This window comes from Sinocyclocheilus anshuiensis, unplaced genomic scaffold (genome assembly GCF_001515605.1).
Source record: "Sinocyclocheilus anshuiensis isolate Anshui unplaced genomic scaffold, SAMN03320099.WGS_v1.1 scaffold1131, whole genome shotgun sequence".
Lineage (NCBI taxonomy): Eukaryota > Metazoa > Chordata > Actinopteri > Cypriniformes > Cyprinidae > Sinocyclocheilus > Sinocyclocheilus anshuiensis.
The window spans coordinates 129,618-142,805 of record NW_015542387.1 but is presented as its reverse complement, the minus strand read 5'-3'; the positions used below and the strand labels follow the sequence as shown (position 1 = coordinate 142,805).

General features: G+C 35.4%; 1 protein-coding gene across 1 annotated transcript; it reads left to right on the top strand.

The window, feature by feature from the left end:
• The first annotated feature begins 986 nt into the window (after positions 1-986).
• Positions 987-9,880, top strand: chrna5 (cholinergic receptor, nicotinic, alpha 5). The gene is made up of 9 exons (XM_016491923.1): positions 987-1,091; positions 1,475-1,582; positions 6,029-6,180; positions 6,527-6,571; positions 6,774-6,883; positions 7,524-7,701; positions 7,950-8,282; positions 9,210-9,566; positions 9,652-9,880. The coding sequence occupies exons 2-9, from the start codon at positions 1,510-1,512 to the stop codon at positions 9,808-9,810; spliced, it is 1,407 nt and encodes a 468-aa protein (XP_016347409.1). The 5' UTR covers positions 987-1,091; positions 1,475-1,509; the 3' UTR covers positions 9,811-9,880.
• Positions 9,881-13,188: the final 3,308 nt, after the last annotated feature.

Below are 13,188 nucleotides of genomic sequence, written 5' to 3'. Positions count from 1 at the left end.
TTGATATGCAAAATTCGAAGGCCTCTAAATGATCAACATAATCAAAACTTTGCTGAAACTTAAACTTGTTGTATACGGTCTGCTACATTTTGTCTTATTGATACAACAGATACTTTTCTAGCAAGTAAAAACCCTTTTAGTATAGTTCTAAAAATGTTCACATTCAGGTCGTGGTAAACATGTCCTTTTGCTGTGAAATCTTTAATAAGTTTTATAAATTAAGCATAAAAGCAAATTTTTATATTGTTAGTGATATTTCAAGATGAACACTTACCTGACTGAGTCAACTTAAATTTACTTGATTATCCATACATAATTTCTAATGTATCTAATGAATAAATACTAGTATATTTAAAAAAAGTACTAGTACTTAAAGAATGAACACTAGTAGCTAAAAAATAAGTACTAGTGGCATAAAAATAGATTTTCTGAGACTATTGTTTCATATGTCAGGCTTTACAGGGTTAATGCATTTTTAATTTAAGTATATATGTGGATATAGATGTGGACATTTTACAGCCTAAGTGACGTTGATGGAAAAGCAATATTTTATTTTATTTTGATTAAAGATTCATATTGTGAATCATTTACAATATGACCTGGAATAATTTAAGACGATGAATGTAAATAGGGTCAGTTTTCATGTTGACTTTAATATGGTATTTATAGTCCAGGCCATAACTCTGTCGATGTTACACATTATGTTATAAAGGGTATCTGCTCAGTCTCTCTATCCACCAAAGGGTCATTAGCCTAAAAACGACTGAAGACCTCTGGTGTACTCTCATTAACATGTGTGCATGTTTTGAGCAGGAGGGGGTAGACTTTACAAGATAATGGAGGATCCACATGATTGGCTGTTTTTTTCTGTGCGGGAAAATGCAAGGGGGGTGGGCTTGCCTTTCTGGAGGAGGAGGAGCAGGAGACCGTGACAGAGTGTGAGTGTGTGTGTGTGTGTGTGTGTGTGTGTGAGAGAGAGAGAGAGAGAGAGATAGTAAGCAGCCACACATAAGCTGGTTGGCATGGACACACGACAGGCAAATGGAAAATAAAAATTCTAAAGATTCCGCTTTCTTCCAGTTCATAATCAGGTAAGGAAAAGAAAATGACGAAGAAAGAAAAATGGTGATAAATAGAAAGAGGGCCACTGGTTGTTTGCAGACTGATGAATGTGTGCAATCTCAACAGACAGGTGGATAGATGCATGCTTTGTGTGCTTGTGTAAAGGTCTGTTCATGTGCATGATGCAGAACATGGTGATATTCCTATAGATTACCACATAGCATGGCATGTATATGAATAGATATATTTGTGGTCATCTGCACATACATGAAAGATGCAAAAGACGCAGCATGCAGGTCTTTACTGCATATCACATGTATGCTTAATTGCTAGCAAGCTTGTGAGTCTTTAATAACAGCTCGGACTGTATTTGTGCGTAATAAAATGCATGCATGTTTATGGCTGCTTCCAGGTCTTCTCTGTGGCTTTGCTGCTCCTGATGGTACCATGGTAACAGCTCAAAGCGCCGTCAGATCTCTCCTCCCGCTAGTTTGCTGTGCTGTCCTCTGCTCCTCTATAGGTGAGTGCCTCTGACCTTGGCTCAATGCCCCATCTAACATATGTGGCTGGGTGAAATCTCATGAAACCTGTCAAGAACATGCCCAGGTCATAATTCAATCTAAAATTAAAAGAAAGCAATTATAATTTATATACATAGATAATTTCTATAATTATTTTAGGACCTTTAAAAAATACCTATAATAAAAAAGTTAAAAAGTGCTGAATTTGGAACGTTGTTTTGTCCATGTAATGGAAGTCAATGATCACTAAAATTGTTTGCTTACCACCATTCTTCAAAATATACATACAGTATTTTTTTCCCTCAGTGGTGGGCAGGGCCGTGCAGAGACCTTTGGAGGGGCAGGTGCTCAAAGTATAAAACGGGCACATGGAGCACGGCTTTTACTGAGACATGTATCGAAACGGATGCTTCTGTATTGATAGCAGCAAATGCCGTGACGCAGTTTTGAAAAAGAAACACAGAACAGAAAAGACCATTTTAAGTTTAAAAGTGAAATAAATATTTATTTGCACCTCTTAATCGCTCTGAAAATAGAAATGGAATTAAATTAGGCCTATAATTATTATTGAGTTTACAGGGTATGGTGGTTTTGCTGTTGTAAACACTACTGTTGTTGTTGTAGAAAAAATATTTCTGTCTTATTTAAAATAGAATTATATTATAATCCTGTTCTGAATTTATTTTTAAAATTATAATGATGATAAAAACAGGATTGATAAGTAGCCTATAAATCGGAGGATGAGAAAAATCAGTATAAGCCTGTTTTATCAGGGTTGTGATAATTATTTTTATCGCTCCATCGCTGATCCACGCTCTCGTGCAGAAAGTCCAAAACAGACTCATAGAAGGAATGACTTATGACGTGCAGGAAACCCTAATATGGACAAAAGCATCTGGCTATGGCTGTAGCTGAGCTGAATAAAAAGCAGGAAAAAACGTGAAGACAATAAACACGATTGTGAAAATATACGGTTTTTGTGTGTTTTTCAAGTTATCTCCAGGTAATAAATAAACTTTATGATAGAAGGAATGACTTATGACGTGCAGGAAACCCTAATATGGACAAAAGCACGTGCAACAGCTGTGCATGCTCTCTTCACGCAGTTCTTGTATAATAATAATAATTTAATAATATAAGTATACAAGCACACCGCTCTGCTGAGAATTCCTCTTACCGGCAGCCGCGGACGTTATGAAGGCATCCTGGTAGTGCACTACATTAAAGGTGTCTGAATGTAAATGTTAACAAGCACAACTTTTGATTTTAATAATGCATTAGTAAATGTTGAAATTAACATGAACTTAGATTAATAAATGCTGTAGATGTATTGTTCATGTTAACTAAAGTAGTTAACTATGTTATTGTAAAGGTTACTGTACTGTAACCTTACTGTAAAGACGACTAAATTATAATTCATTAATTTTACTAATAGTTAGATTGGGCAGGCCTTCACAAAATGGCGTTTAATTACAAAAAAATAAATACATAAATAAAAAATTGCCTTGACAAAAGGGCACTTTGGGCATCAAGGGAAAAGGGGCAGGTGCTCAAGCACCCATCGCACCCCACTCTGCACGTGCCTGGTGGTGGGGATTTTTCAGTCACTCAGCAGGTTGCACCATTATCATTTCAACCATTCATTAAAAAACACACATTCTTTATTTTGTGATAATGGCCGTCTGATTTACATTATCTTATTATACCACTTATTACATGGCTACTCACGAAGTAAATAAATATGTGGATGTGAAATATTGATTTAAATTACATGTGTAATTATACAGTAGCCTAGTTGTATATTATATTAAAGTTTTCGCTAAGGAAAAAAAAATAGTCTACTGCAATGTAGTAGATGAACACCACAACTATATTACACTAAAATTAAAAGTAAAACAAGGGAGTTCTTGCAATTGACGAATCGAAATAGAGTATTCCAGAGTGTCGTGTAATAATATAATATAATATAATATAATATAATATAATATAATAATATTTTTAGTATTATTTTGGGATGAAATGTGACCTGTGATTCACTCACTTGTCCATCTGTGACTCACATCTCTTTATCTAATTATTATTTCCAACAGCTCTCTTACATGTCTGCTGAAACAGTGTGACCTGAGGATTAAAGCATTTTCTAATCAGTCTTGTATTGATTAAGGGAGACCAGACCACAACCACATATTGATCAATGGGAAACCAAGCTGAAACCAGAATACCATCTGCGGTTGTCTGTGAAACGAACAGTCAAAGAACTTCAAGATTTATAAGCAAAGAGACGGAGCTTTGGGGCGTAGCTAAAATTGCAAAATCCAATCAATATCTAAACATGGAGCTGAATAATAGGCACAGAATGCAATCAATATATGCTATTTGGGTCATGCCACACTTCTTATAGGATAAATGCAGTACCAGTGACTAACAACCTCAATTTTAGACAGAAATTAGAAAAATTACATTCAGTTTTTTATGGCTTCTGGGTCAAATCATCAGTCTCGGTGAGGCTAGATGACTGATTCTGTTTTATATTACATCCAGCTTCAGACGTCCAAAAAACTGAATTATAGATTATTTTTATATGCAGTTTAGAGTCAAAACAGGTTTATGTGCATTGTAAAAATACATACATACATATTTATTGCATACAATTCAACATATTTTTACAAAATCCACTTACCCAAAATTAGTGCAGAAAATGTGAAAAAACTAAAAAATATAGGTCTGTATTGTACATGCATATGGAATAGTATTGTTATTTTAGCAACATTCTTACATCAAACTCCTTTGAAAATCAACTGTGCTTCTGCTATCAATTATAGAGTTAACTGCATATATAAATCAGTCCCTTCTAAAGTTCCATTTAAGTTAGGACGCTTTCATTAGATTTAACCACATATGTAGGCAGCAGACAGCTCACTGGGTTTTGGAACAGAGCTATAGTGTATGAGATTTCACATTAAAGAACATCCCTCCCACCAGTGATGGTAACAACCCAGATGATCTAAACCAATTTCACTCAGAGATTCATAAATCTCCATTCTTAACTCTACCTGCCCCCACAGAAATGAACACGTGTTCAGCTAATCATGTTGAGTTTCCCTTAGTGACTCAGACTGTGAAGACTCTGAAAGGAAAATGTGATCACACAGGATGTTGGCATGATAGCAGCAGATGCTGGAGATCCGATAACAATGCCAAATGAGCTTTATTGGAGTTGATCAAGTATATGCTGCACATTACACAGCCATAATCAAAAATGGGGGCAAAAACAAAAGTGTTGCGTTTATAATTTTGTTCAGTATAGTTACCAATATAAATATATAGCACTTGAATACAGATTGTTTCAAAGCAGTTTCACAGTAATAAACAGGAAATTAACAGAATCAATGATGCAAACTTCTTCAAAATGTCAGACAAATTCAAATTCTGCTGTAAAACAGCTCTAAATAGACAGCAGTCCAAGTCAGTTCCGTTCAATTTCAATTCAGCTATAAGAAGCTCTATAGAAAGCAATAGTGTTGTTACTGAGGTCAAGTCAGTTCAATGTTGATTCAGTTTAGTTCAATAACAGTGTCAATGTTGCAAAATTAATTAATCATGAAACAAATTCGATTCAGCTATGAAGCAGATTTATCAAACTCAATTCAGTTGAAGTTTTGTTCTCAACCAATAGTGTCAGTGCAGTCAAATCAATAATATTACTGGTATAACTAATATTATGGGCCAGATTTACCAGATAAGAGGGCAAATTAGAATGAGACTGCAATTCCATAAAAGCTTTGATGGGAGTGTAAAGTTCTGACAATGTGCAAATTAAAGAACACAGATGCAGCCAGCTCATTTCCACAGGACCAATGAAATCTACCAAGAGCAGCACAAATGAACAACTATCGCTGGCATGTCAAGTGCAAAATATTTAAAGATATGTTTATTTGGGTATTAAATAATAGCATAAATACCAGTCATTTGACTATTTAAATAATCTCCTCCCATAAATTTTGCATCTGAAAGGGAACTTCCTACAAATGCATATGCAATACAGTCAGCCACAAAACAACTGCCCATGTCTTTTCATTGCTTATTTTTCACCGTCTTCAGTAAATCCTCACAGGAGATTTTTTAGTGCCAAAACAGGGTTTGCATTGATGCAAACTGTTATTAAATCTGGCCCTAAGTGTCTTTTAAATCATAACTAAGCAAAGTAAAGGCAACAGTGGCAAGGAGACCAAACTCTATCAGGTAAAACCTATATGTCTTGGGTGAGTTGTTGATTGTGAGATCAATATGATCATTGGAAAAATGTCAACGAAATTGTCACAACGTCTATAAACCTGTGTGGTTCTTGTGTCTGGGAATGTTGCCATCTAATTATTGTTGTTTAATGTCCCAGTCCCTCCTGATTGAATGTGAGAGATTAATGTGAAGTTGTTGTTTTGCTTAAGGGCCTCCTGTGCTGTCTTCTTATGCCAAGTCAGAAGACAAGCTGCTTAAACATCTCTTCAGCAACTACCAGAAATGGGTGAGACCAGTGGAGGAACTAAATGGAACGGTGCAGGTGAAATTTGGCCTGGCTATCTCCCAGCTCGTGGATGTGGTGAGAACTAGTGATGCTGAAACAGCATTTTCCTCATCCAGGCAAAATCTTGTCTTACAGTAAACATCATATTTAAGTAATATACATTAGGAGAGTCTCTTTCATCAGCAGGTTAGGGATTTCACATTTATTGTTAACCATTGTGTTCTGTTTGGGGTCAGGAAGATTAGGGTTAGGGTTAGTGGGTAAAGGGGTAATAATGGTATAAATCATCACTAATATAATAATGTACAACATTGATATTTTTGGGACACCAAACATTAAGAACATATATAAAATCAATTTTAACAGAACATGAAGGTTAAAATAGAATAACATGGCTATAATATTTCATTTTTTTTTTCAGAATGAGAAGAACCAGCTGATGACGACCAATGTTTGGATGAAGCAGGTAAACAGTACTAATCCATTAAGGTTTATCTGATTAATACGAAATATTAATAATTTTATTCTACCTTTATTTTGCTCTTGTCATTGTGTTCTGTTCTGGTAGTATTTGGTCACTGGTACACAACCGACACACATTGCTTTCTTTACTTTTTATTTGTGTGGGGATCAGCTTTGCGCATAAATCCATGTCTCTCTGCTTTCAGGAGTGGACAGACATGAAGCTCCGATGGAATCCGGATAATTATCTGGGCATCACCTCCATCAGAGTTCCCTCAGACTCCATCTGGCTTCCTGACATTGTGCTCTATGACAAGTATGTGGTGCCACTCAGTGCCAACTGTATGAGTAAGAAAGGACTGAACATGACGTTTAACATTTCTGTTAGAACAATAAATAACATAGAGATGCTTATAATATTTTTGTATGGATATTAAGAGTGGTATTATGTGTACATATACTGCATAACATGACTTACTTATTTCATACATAATACTGTAACTATGATCATAAAATCCCTTTTTGAATCTGAAGAAGAAGAAAAGAGTGTGGTACTAGACAGTCTGTTGAGCGTTGAAATCATTAAAATCTTGAAACATATTTAATTTGAAGCCTGATCAAGTCTAAATAGTTCTTAAGTTTGACATATTTTTGTAACCTGACAAATGAAAAGTAAACTGTTACACTGCAAATTTACGGTTTTACGAGTCAAATCCTTTGTGCTCGACCCCTGTGAAAATGGCTTAGAGAGCCATTATAATTTCTATAGGTCAATATTTATTTCCCAATGTTTCCAACTTCCTGCCATGCTTGTGAAAGTACAAAAATCTTGACTTTTGTGATATGAAATGCTACTCTGAGTATGAAAGATCATATTTACTTTAATTTGACTATTTGAGAATGTTCATTTTGGACCCTGCCTGTATCTCAGCTTGATGAGTGATTCTCACCTGTAGTGCAGATGGTAATTTCGAGGCCACAGTGACAAAAGCAGTGGTGAGATATGACGGCACTATCTCCTGGACCCCTCCTGCCAGCTATAAATCTGCCTGCACCATTGATGTGACGTTCTTCCCCTTTGACCTTCAGAACTGCTCCATGAAATTTGGCTCCTGGACCTACGATGGTTCCCAGGTATGCTGTAAAGTTTGTAACTCTTATTAAAGGCATGAAAAAACAATGTTTACATCTATAAAGGAAAAATTAACCTAAATTTGACCTTTAATAATTAGCTATCGTCAGTTCATAGTGACCACTTTAATCAAGCACAAGAAAAGTAACTAAAATGACTCATACTGTATATTCTAAGTCATCTGAAGCAATAGCTTTTCGTGTTTATATGGAAATGTATGCAATAACTGCATATTGTTTCTTTTTTTAAGGTGGACATTCTCCTTGAGGATGTACATGTGGACAAACGTGACTATTTTGACAATGGTGAATGGGAGATTGTGACGGCCACAGGTAGCCGGCGTTTGAGAAGTGATGGGACGTTTTTCTATCCATCCATCACTTACTCCTTTATTATCCGACGTCTTCCTCTTTTCTACACACTCTTCCTCATCATCCCCTGTATTGGACTGTCTTTCCTGACCGTGCTGGTGTTTTATCTCCCATCTAACGGAGGGGAGAAAATCTCCCTCTGCACATCTGTTCTCGTCTCTCTTACTGTCTTCCTTCTGGTGATAGAAGAGATCATCCCTTCCTCCTCAAAGGTGCTACTCTTTTTAAGAAATCAAAGCTATATTAAGTGATTTATACTGTGTTTTGTACTGTAAGTCAGTGTGCCACACACATTTTTGAATTATTTCACATTATTGTCAGCAATAAAATTGCAGTATTTTTCAGCTATTGTTTGTTTGTGTGATAAAGTTTTACCACAAATGTAAGTTCATCCATTTAGGCATTGCAGTGATTTTCTATATTTACTTTGAGGGCCTTATGTCATTCTGCAATAGTGGTGGCAGATTCTGTCATTCACTTCTAGATGTCAAAAAGTCAAACTGAAATGCATAACATCCAGATTAGACCATATATGTAATGCTTCTGAATATATGGAATAGTACATATGATATGTATCTATATCTATGTTATAATCCATATTTTCACAGAAATTTGAGAAGAAAATAAATGATTTTAAAAAAGAATGTTTTTGGGCTAGCGAAGTTGCCATATTAACTTAAAGGTATAATAACCCCCACCTCCCCCCCCCAAAAAAAATCACAATTTCATTATCATTTAGTCACCTTAATGTCGTTTCAGACCCATAAGACTTTGGTTAATCTTCAAAACACAAAATAAGATATTTTAATGAAACGACTTTATGGCCTGCTTTTTTGGGGTCTTCTAAGCTTTGGTTACCTGGACTTTCAGTGGAGAGACAGAAACCTCTCAGGTTTCATTAAAAATATCTCAGTTTTATTGTAGGAAGATTAACCCTAAAAGACCTATAGGTTTGTAACGACATGAAGGTGACAGTATTTTTAAAATCTTATATTATTACAATTAATTTTTTCTTTTGTTTTTTAAACACATATTGAAATTATTTATTTCCAGTGAGGATTATGATTATTTTAATTCTTTCATTCTCATTTTCAAATGACTTAATGTTTTTTGCTCTGCTCTTATGTTTTCTATCCCAGGTGATTCCTCTCATTGGAGAATATCTGGTCTTCACTATGATCTTCGTGACGCTTTCCATTGTCATCACTGTCTTTGCCATTAACATCCATCATCGCTCCTCATCTACTCATCACAGCATGGCGCCCTGGGTCCGCCGTATCTTTCTGCACCACCTGCCTAAACTGCTCTGCATGCGCAGCCATGTGGACCGCTATGCCACCACCGCTGCGAGGAGTGGAAGAGAAGGGCTGGGCTATGAGAAGAGTTCGGGCCAGGATACCACTCCTCTGCTCAATGCAGAACATAGTCTGCGGGCAGCCTTAGACTCTATACACTACATCACGCTTCATGTGGTGAAAGAGAATGAAGTCAGAGAGGTAAGATTGTTATTGTCTCACTTTAGACTTTCAGACTTAATAAGCTTTGAGTTCAAATAAATTCTTATGTAATGCCTTCTTTTAGGTTGTTCAGGACTGGAAGTTTGTGGCCCAGGTTCTGGACCGTGTTTTCCTGTGGGTGTTTCTCTTAGTATCACTGCTCGGCTCTGCTCTGCTTTTCATTCCTGTTATCTATAAATGGGCCAACATCATTGTTCCCAGCTATGCTGGAAGTACCAGCTAAAACACATGAATGTATAACATTGAAAAATCTTTAGCTTGGATAAAGTTTTTGCATTATTATTATATTTATTACTGCAGTCTTCAAAACATCTATGCAACTTGTGGCAATTGAGTGCTGTCATTTATGCTTTAACATGCTGCATCACATTAATCGTTGTATGCTGATTTCATTACAATAACATTTACAATAAACAATATTGTATTAAAGTTATTGTGTTTTATGAATATGTATATGCTAGTGTACTCCTAAAAGTTATATGTTTCCTAGATTACTCATCTTGCACCCAAGGTCATATAAAAATGTTTTGTCCAGTCAAATGCACTCTGGAATAAGAATGCCCCTCTTCCTCATACCACCTGCAACCTACTAGCACTAACAAGCAGCTAATTATAGTGTTGCGAAGTCCATGGTTTTCCTGTGGAATTGGGCTACTTTTATACTGCTGCCACGGGCTGTTTTTTCAGTCTGCTGGTTAAAGCGAAACCCCCCGCCACCTGGAACACATTGGTGAGACTCCTGGAAGGAGGTCTTGACACCTGGAATATGATTTTGAAGCGATAGATGATTTTGTTACTTCATTGGACAAGTAATCCACATGACTCAAGTACATCAATTAAAGTCTAGTGATGTGAAAAGCTCATTTGTGTTAATAAACATTTTTATCATCAAGACACTTTTAATTTCAAACCATTGGTTCTGACTGAAAAAGCTCTCTCCAGTGAAAAAGCTGTCTGGTTTAAATCAGGAGAGAAATATGCACAGATGTAGATAAATACTATGCACTGTTTACAAGCAAAAAGCACCCATAACAGTTTTAAACAAATATATCACTGGATTTTGATGTGAGAGGACAGCAGGGGGTGGACTATTTCACTGGAAGAAGCGTTATTATGGATTATGGACCAGAAGCGAGGGTTTAAAGTAAAAATGCCTTAATGATGGATTTATTTCTTACAGACACACAAGACATTAATTGATGGAATGTAGTCATGTGGATTACTTGTGGATTATTGTGATGTTTTTATCAGCTTTTTGGACTCTCATTCTGATGGCACCTATTCACTGCAGAGGATTCATTGTTGAGCAAGTGACGTAATGTTTAATTTCACCAAATCTGATGATGTAGACTTAACTTTTTATGCCTTTCACAACTTCATTCTTACCTCCTATTTATGAGAATTTTATGTTGTATTTTAAGTAAGTGTTTATGAAATATGTACACGCAATTCAAATATTGGAACATTTTATGTAATTTTAGTGACCACAGTATTTAGGAAATGCTCTTGTTTAGGTACATAAAACAATATTGTTATTTTTTTTTTAACTATATCATTTGAAACATTTATTTGATCAGTATTTTACTTCTTCTATTTTTGTCTTGTACTTATAGTAAAAAAAACTATTAGTAAAAATGTTAAAATAAAAAACAACTTTTGTTTTCTGCTATACACAGCAGATTTTACATTCCAAGTCCCTACATTTTTCTTAAACAGTGTAACACTACAGAAGGGTAAATTCTGTTGAAGCCAAGCAACCAGCTTCACCAGACAGAACACAATATGCTTGTTTGAGATGACAAACACCTTGTCTTGAATGTAGATGAGAGTAGGCGGCTGCAGCCAGAGAAAGAACCGGATAAGAGCTGTCAAGAGCTGACAATTCTCACTTCTCATAGAGGACAGGCAATCTACATGAACAAATACAAATTATTATTAAAATATCACATTCACATCATTTGTTGCTAATTAAGCGGATGCATCCAAAATTTATTGGAGTTGATATAGATAATAGAATAACATTACACAAGTGAGCCTGTCCCAATACCCACACTTGTGGTCTTGGCCACTTGAGATGCACATGACAGGAAATAAGTGTGCAAGACTGTCCCAGGTCTGAAAAATGTCAAAGCTCAGTGTACTAAATCCACACTCTAATCCACATCTCTAATGATATTGCTCAGAGTGTTGTTTGAGGCTAAGCCTATGTAAGTGAAATTAATTAAAGATTACATATAATTTGGTGGTAAAACATAAAGTGTTGCAAATTTGCATACAATGTGTATGTGCAGAGATGAGTACTGTATGTATATTTTGTAAAACATTTGCAATTGCTTTCTATCTCTTAATTAGAAGCACCTCAGTAAATTTTGTCTCCTGTTACATAGAAACGTCTGAATAGACATTGAGAAGTTTATTCTAAAAATGCAAAGTACTGAAAATCAAAATGTATAAATAAAGGTCTGTGAAAATGTTATTTGCATTTTTACAAATCTATGATGTAGTGTGTTCCATCATATAATCAAAAGTTCCACACACTTGCAGTCTTCTTGCTCACTTGAACACTTGGGCCAAAGACAGGAAGTACTTCATGTAAGTAGACAAGTGGTCAATTGCAAAAAGCGCAAGTGTGGGCGCTGAGACAGGCCCATTCTCAAAGAGATTGCTAATAGCAGGGACGTGCACAGACATTTTGAGGGGCAGGTGCTCAAGTGGGAAAAGGGCACTTCTCATATTTATTTAAATTTTTTTCTAAATAAAACATTAAATATATTAGGGGTGTGCGATATTGACAAAAAATATATATCTCAATATTTTCTGTGATCTTATCGATAACGATAATTAGACGATATTTTGCTGAGTGTGTTATTGTGCTTACTGTTGACAGCTGACTCTTAAAGTTTTTGATATTCTGCATATTCTGTGGTGATCAGTTCACAGCAGTGATGGAAATTAATCGTTTCCAATAAGTTTAAATTGATTTTTTACCTTTTATGGGCATTTCTACCTTTATAAGGCCCTTTTTTTTAAAAGTGTGCATCATCTTTTCAGTCGAATTCTTAAATTGAATCAGTCATTTAGAATAATAAGTCATTTGGGCTTTTACCAAGCAAATTAAATCAGTATTGACAAAATTAATCTTTGCAATGCAGAGAAAACACAGAAGCTGCATTAGAAGTGGCATTTAGATGCATTTACACACTGTATAATGCAGGACATGAGTGTATTTAACCTGCAGTTACAAATGCATTAATACTGTTTTGATATTTTAAACATAAAACGTTGAATACTGATATTTGAAATTATACAAAAAAAAAACTTTAACTGTGAAACTAAAACTGCCAGTAGGTGGCAGCAAGTCACTGTTAATAAGTGAGTCATTGCGACTGAACCGAATCATTTAAACGGTTGATTCTTTCAGGAACAAATCAGCGTCATGTTGCTCAGAGACGCAAATTGGAATTATATTTGTTGGTGAAATAGAGCAAAAGCAGTGAATATTGTGTCTAAAACGTAAGTGTCTTAATATTAAATTCTTGTTTATTGAACTGCTGAATAAAATCAATATCACATTTGTAATCATGCTGCTTTTTGGTGGAAA

Coding starts and splice junctions, on each gene's coding strand:
- chrna5 (XM_016491923.1), top strand. CDS start 1,510: ATGGTAACAGCTCAAAGCGCCGTCAGATCTCTCCTCCCGCTAGTTTGC. Junction 1,583..6,028: donor TGTCCTCTGCTCCTCTATAG/GTGAGTGCCTCT, acceptor GTTTTGCTTAAG/GGCCTCCTGTGCTGTCTTCT. Junction 9,567..9,651: donor AAGAGAATGAAGTCAGAGAG/GTAAGATTGTTA, acceptor GCCTTCTTTTAG/GTTGTTCAGGACTGGAAGTT.